Source organism: Rhamphochromis sp. 'chilingali' (assembly GCF_963969265.1).
Source record: "Rhamphochromis sp. 'chilingali' genome assembly, chromosome: 14".
NCBI classification, from domain to species: domain Eukaryota; kingdom Metazoa; phylum Chordata; class Actinopteri; order Cichliformes; family Cichlidae; genus Rhamphochromis; species Rhamphochromis sp. 'chilingali'.
This window is the reverse complement of record NC_137941.1, coordinates 30,516,689-30,523,592: the sequence shown is the minus strand read 5'-3', so window position 1 is coordinate 30,523,592 and position 6,904 is coordinate 30,516,689. Positions and strand designations below refer to the sequence as shown.

At 41.7% G+C, this 6,904-nt stretch overlaps 1 protein-coding gene across 1 annotated transcript; it reads right to left on the bottom strand.

The window, feature by feature from the left end:
- Positions 1–4,710: 4,710 nt before the first annotated feature.
- On the bottom strand, positions 4,711–5,640 carry LOC308410474 (olfactory receptor 52D1-like; the record flags this gene model as incomplete). The annotated part of the gene is made up of 1 exon (XM_080903810.1): positions 4,711–5,640. One exon carries the CDS (start codon positions 5,638–5,640, stop codon positions 4,711–4,713), a length of 930 nt encoding a protein of 309 aa, XP_080759936.1.
- Positions 5,641–6,904: the final 1,264 nt, after the last annotated feature.

Genomic DNA, 6,904 nt, shown 5'->3' with positions numbered 1-6,904 from the left:
TTTCGTTATCAGCTTGAAGTTTTTATCGCTAACCCTGTCAGTGTTCCCATGTCCACTTTTATTCTAGTTCCTGCTTTCTCGTTGTATTCTTCAGCCATCCTCATCAACTCACTCTCTCATTCACTTTAAGTAAGTCATCAAATCACAAAGCTTCTTAACTCTTCACTGCTTTTAGCCCCCCCCCCCCCCCCACACACACACACAGTATAATCACACATGTTTGTATAGCTGTCTTTGTGAGAACCCTTTGTGGCATAATGCATTACCCTGCCCTTTATCTTAATCTTCCCTTAATTCCAAATCAAAGCCTAAGACAGAGCCCAAAGCCTCAAATAGCCGTGACAAGCGGCAGGTTTGTCACGATGTGAAGATCAACAAAATGATCCTTTATCTTTAATGTCCTCATAAGCGGAACATTGGTCTTGATTCTCACAATAACTGTTGGCACATACAAACAGCAGGTCAGCAAGCCAACCAGAATCAGAGTGGCAGCAAAGAATAACAGTACTTCTGGTGCATTAAATCCCACTGCAACATCTGGGTGAGGCCAGCCTGTGTCTGCTTTGTGTATGTGTGTGTTGGGGGTTATTGCAGGGTAATGGTCACTGGGTCACCTCCTCCAGGATTATTCTGCTTTCTGAAGGATCAGTGGTAGACAAAAACACAAAGAAAGAGAGAGGACATATAACAAAAACAGATGCAAGAAAACATGGAAAAGTAGTACCATGTTTTTCCAGCAATTCTTTCTCAATATCTGACCAGCTACAGTTCTTTGCAAAATTCACATAACAATACGTGATCAAGTGATAAATTAAGTGATAAATTAGGAATATAGATTTCGTGTCATGACTAGGATAAAGGGAGATTATTAGGGCCATATAAGGGCCTCTGTGATTTTGACTCAGTGGGTGTGGTCTTGCTGTCTTTCCAGTCTTAGACGCTGCCCTTCTTTACAGCTGATTCTATTTAGCAATTAGGCCGGAGTGCTTAAGTCCAAGGAGAAAAGCATTCCCGTACCAGAGGAACTTTTTGCTTTGCATGCTGTTAGGTGGATGTGTGACTGTTTATGCTTACTCTGTGAAAAGTTTGATCATTTAACCTTCTCAACTTACTCCATTGTTTAGTAGCTAACTTATGTGTTTTCTTGCTTTTGATGGTTTTGAAAACTCTGTTTTCAGATGTTTATAGAAAGGGAATGCTACACAGTAGTGAATATGGCCCTGTCCCAAATTCCTTGAGACTTGTTGCTGCCATCAAATTCAAAATGAGCTAATATTTTTCATGAAATTTTGGTTAGCACTGTTGCCTCACAGCTAGAATTTCCTGACTTCAATTCCAACATCAGGCCGGGGTCATTCTGTGTGGAGTTTGCATGTTCTTCCCGTGTTTATGAGGGTCCTCTCCGGGTATTCCGGCTTCCTTCCACAGTCCCAAGACATGCAGTTAGTGGGGTTAGGTTAATTGGAAACTCAAAATTAGGTGTGGGTGTGAATGGTTGTCTGTGTCTATTTGTTAGCACTGCATCTTGCCTTAAGACAGCTGGGATAGCCCCACCCCAATAAAAATATAGGGTTAATTTGGGGGGGGGGGGGTCTAATAAGCCTGTATCTTATTTTGAATAAAAGATGGGGTTATTAGACTTACAAATCATTGCATTCTGTTTTATTTACATTGCCTTATAATTATTTTCATTTTGCATGAATGCTTGTGAATCTCCACAATATTTTTATAGTGGACAAAGATATTACTTTTGTTATTTCCTGAAAATGTATTGCTTATGTATTTTTAAAATAGTCATTATTAGCTAGAAACATTCAAGACGGATGGTCCAGATGGGCCTGGGCCCCCTTGCCCAGGTGGGTTCCAGGGTATGGGGGTGTCTACTGGGTCAGCCGGGGAGCTGGCCCCAGGGAGGGGCCTCCCTTCCTTCCCTCCCCATCTCCAGCTGCTTCCCTCTTCCCGCTCCACCACAATCACCCACACATGCAGGGCCTTGGGGTAAAGGTGTGTGGAGATGAGGGAAATATTTTACTGCTACTATTCATAACCATCATCATTTCATCAAAGCATTTATTGAAGCTGTTGGCATTATGTTAAAACTTGTATTACAGGTGTTATCATAATCACATATTAACATTTTCATTACAGGTGCAGTTATAATCATTTTATACACACATTGCAGGATTGTGCTTCTAGAGAGTTGATGTTCGGTCTATTAAAGTTCTTAAGCTTCGCGTGGCGTGACTGTCCAGGCGATCAATGGTGTAAGTGACTTGGAGCAATAGAAGGTTCAAAGCATGCACGCTTACAAGCACACATGAAAGTATTGATTCCAGGCCAAAGGCCTGAGATACATTTTGCTTCTAACTGCCTTTTAGCTTGCCTAGTAACAGGTGACAGAAGACAAGTCAAGAAAAGGACAAGCCCTCAGGGACCATTTAGGCTTGCAACTTATTGCCTTGTATGGAAGGTGTGATAGAAAAAGGAACTTCTTTGTCTAATTTTAGGGGTTTAAGATTGACCATTTACTATAACTGATGCATATTATGTTCATTTGTGACGCATGAAGGGGCGTAACCCTGATGAATGAAACCATTGTGAATAGACCTTTTCGGGGAAGATCGATGCTGGTGTGGCAGTATACATCTTCCCACGCGTGTACTCAATAAATCATTGTTTGACTGAACTTTTCTGGGCCTCTGTTGGTTTGTTCCATTGCTCAACATTTTCGAACCCACAACAGGTATGTCACCAGGGTGCAGGGGAGGCATCCCCCCCTCTGTCCCCTTCTGGCTGCCTGTGCCTCAATTTTATCCCACAACTTAGACATTCACATTACTCACACTCTCATTACACATACATATAGGACCTTGGGGGTGGGCATCCAGAAGACCATCAGGATGTACAACCTCACCCCTGGCGTCGTTGCCCACCTTTCAATTTTTAAATACACGTATATATTGAGGGCTATCAGGAGGGGCTATGCGCTTACCTGCTGCTCTCTGGCAGGTAGCTCCATGCCCTCCTGGGTTTTAAATGCACCTTAGAACACACATGCATCAACACTACATATGAGCAGGCAGGCGGAGGGAGGTTTGGAGTCTTCTCACATCCCCGTTCTCTGTTGCCTGTTGGGACAGGGAGGCTGGGAGGAGTTGACCGTTTGATTGGGGTCTGGAATGTGGGGCCTCCCTGCTGCTGCGGAGTCGGGGCGGTCTGCTTCTCTCCACCCCAGGGAAGAGGGTAACACTACCTGGGTCTGGGTGCAGTTTCCCCCTCTAGGGACAAGGGTACGTAGACCCAGGGCTTAGAGTACGCTTGGGGAGTGTGATTGTGTGTACAGTGTCTATTTATGTCTGTCTCCACGTTGGGTGAGTGCTGAGTAATCGCATATGAGAGCATGAGGGTGGGAATGGATGTTTGTATCTGTGTGTGCCTGTATGTCTGTGTCTTTATGTCAGGTTGGGTATCAGACGCCAGCTCTCTAGGGACATCTCAGGCCCTCCACGGTATGGAGGCCTATCTCCCCCCACCACTCCCCCTGCCAGTGGCAGACGCCCTCAGACATCGATGAATTGGTGGTTCTTTGTGTCCGGGAATGGGCGTCCAGGTACGCACGGGCTCACTCCTGGCTTGGCAGGGCCTGAAGCCTGGGGCTCGCTCGGGCCCCTTCGGGGGGTGGGGTGCCCTCGGCCTCTGGGCCTGGGGCTCGGTCACTCTGGCACAGCTGGCTGCCGGCGGAGCTCACGGGCCTCAAAGCACACTGTGTGTGCTGTCGATCCCACGTGCTGCACAATAATATTCATTATTTAGTATTTACTGTTATATTCACATAGATTATCACGATGATGTTGTTTATTATATTGCTCTTTTTTTTGTTGCTTGTTTTCTCTTTTTTCTTTCTCAACAGGTGATCCAGGTGATTGATATATGTATTTTTTGTCTGTTTGTTTTGTTGTTTTTTGTTTTTTGCCCTTTATCACCGTTCCTCTTCCCTGCTGTTTTTCTTTCCCTACCTCTCTTTCTTTCTCCCTTTTATAAAATAATAATAAAAAAAGAAACATTCAAGACAATAAAAGTAGACAAAATAAATGAAAAAGGGAAAAGAAAATCAAAACCTTCTGCACTATAAAAGACCCACAAACACATTTTCTAAACACTAAAACCAAATTGTTTATTCTGCTAACAGTTTGGTTTCTGTCTTAAGATTTTCAGCTCTTCAGGTTTCATAGAGGTACAAACTCTTTGTAATTAACTTTAATCAATGAAATCAAAATGACCAAACAATAAAGGACAACAAGGAAAAAAGTTAAAGTGGGCATGTTTTGCAAAATAAAATTTAAATTTAAAAGCAATTGTTCACAAATTATGAAAATATATATGATATGTAAGGTACATTATGGCATAAAGATTAAATGTGACCTATATTAAGATAACTCAATGATAAAGGGTGGTACACGCAGGGTATGGCTTTGTTTTTTTGCATAAGTTTTCTGAAATCACACACACTTACTCTGAACCTCTTTTTTTCATGTAATTTAAGTCAAGTCAGAATCTTAAACTAAGCTATATACAATGGACTTACAAAGGCTGTTACCAGTGTCATGTAATACTAAACAGTGGTCTATTTACAATTTAAGAAAAATGTTTTAATAAAGCCTCCATAGCTTCCACTTATCACAAGTAACTGATAATGATTAAAAGAAAAAGTCAACATCTTTTGATATGAAGTGTAACAAGAATTCTGTTACGGATCTTTGATAGTTTGAATCCATAAAGTAAAGGATTCATAACTGGAGGAATAAAGAGAACAGCTATAGCGACAAAGTTTTGAAAACTTTGAGGTACATCATTTGATGCAAATCGCATGTGCATCAAATCAGAAATCACAATTACAAAAAAAGTAACCAAAGAGATCAAATGGGGCACACATGTCTGCATAAACTTTGCCTTGTCCTTTTTTGATTGCACACATGATTTAACAAGATAGATGTAAGTCCAAACAATAAAAATCCAGTGAAATATGTAAATTGAAAGCGTAGCATATGCAAAGGCACTATTGACAAGAGTGTCCATGCCAGGGCAGGCAACTTTAACAATCAGCCAATTAACACAGAAGAGTCTCTGAATGTCTGTACCACAGAATATCAGCCTGTCTGTCAGCATAATGTTAATGGAGAAAATGCAGAAAGGTGTTAACCAAGAGAAGCATACTAGTTTGGAGAGCTTCTTTTTTGTCATAACAGAGTGGTATTGAAGTGGTTGGCATATGGCCAAATACCTGTCATAAGCCATGACTGCAAGAATAGATGTGTCACTGCAAACAAAAGAGTACATTACAAATGCCTGACAAAGACATTCACTATAAGAGATGACCTGTGAAGATGAAAGGAGGTCAATGAGGAACTTGGGGTAGAAACCTGTGCTTCCATAAAGCCCATTAATGCAACACACACATACTAAAATATACATAGGTTCATGTAAGCTTTCATCTAAGACAATAATCATGATGACTGTGACATTAAGAAATACAATTGCAAAGTAACACACTAGAGTGGCAGAAAAGAAAGCAGCTCTGTAATTAGCTGTCTCATTGAATGCTAACAGATTAAAAATTCTCACTGTAGAAACATTATCCATAATGTCAATTAAAAACTCTGCTTCTTAACTTGCCACAACGTAATACTATTCCGAGCTACCACCTAAAAAGTTAAAGTGGATCATTTGTCGTGTGTTGCGGCTGCATTCCTGAAACTATGTCTCCTTTCAGAACCACATATTAATATCCTAGCTGACACACTGGGGATTCTGATCATAGGCTTGTTTGTAGACTGCAGATTGCTAAGGGAGAGGCCAGCCACACTTCAGAGAAAGCTCATTCCCACTGCTAATATCCACAATCATGTTCTTTTGGTCATTTCCCCAAAATTTGTGACCATAGGTGAGGGTAGGGATGTAGATCAACTGGTAAATCGAGAGCTTCGCTTTTACGCTTAGCTTTCTCTTCACCACGACGGACCAGCAGAGCATTACTGCAACCAAAGCACCAAATCATCTGTCAATCTCCCGATCCCTTCGACTCTCTCTTGTGAACAAGACCCCGAGATACTTAAACTCCTCCACTTGGGGCAGCAACTCGGCACTGACCCAGACTGGGCTTTCCAACCTTTTCTGGCTGAGGACCATGGCCTTAGACTTGGACATGCTAATTCTCATTCCCACTACTTCACACTTGGTTGCAAATCGCTCCAGTGGAAGCTGAAGGCCACCACCTAGAGCCAGCAGAACCACATCATATGTAAATAGAAGTGACAAGGTTCTGAGACCACCCAAGCGGAAGCCTTTCACCACTTGGTTACGCCTAGAAATTACACCCATAAAAATTATGAACAGTATCTGTTAATTCCTCCTGTAGAGTGATGGGCCTACAGGACGAATTAATATTTTATTATTTATTATATTAGGATTCTTCCATGGTGTCGTTTCCGTTTTCTTCTTTTTGAGATTATGGTTTATACATTATTCTAAAATGTAGTTCATCTCCCTGGTTTTGGTTCTTGTTTTGTTTAGTATTTGTCGCGGTCCTGGGACGTTCATCCAGTTTCCTGGCTTTATTCATATCCTTGTGTTTAGTTTTAGTCATGGTAGTGTGCTGTGCCTCCACTGTGTCCCTGTTGCTTATGTAGTCTCTCTCTTGTGCATGTTAAGTTCTGTTTCTGTGTTAATTGATCTGTTTCCCTGTCGTGTCTCTCGCTCCCCCCTGTTCTTTGTATTTAGTCATTCCACATCTTAGAGTGTGTCTCTTGGTTCCTGTTTTATTTTCGTAGTCCTTTGTCCTGTGTTCATTGTATTTAGTTTAACTTCTTCCCTATGTTTTCTGGTCTGATTAGTCCCAACTGTGTTC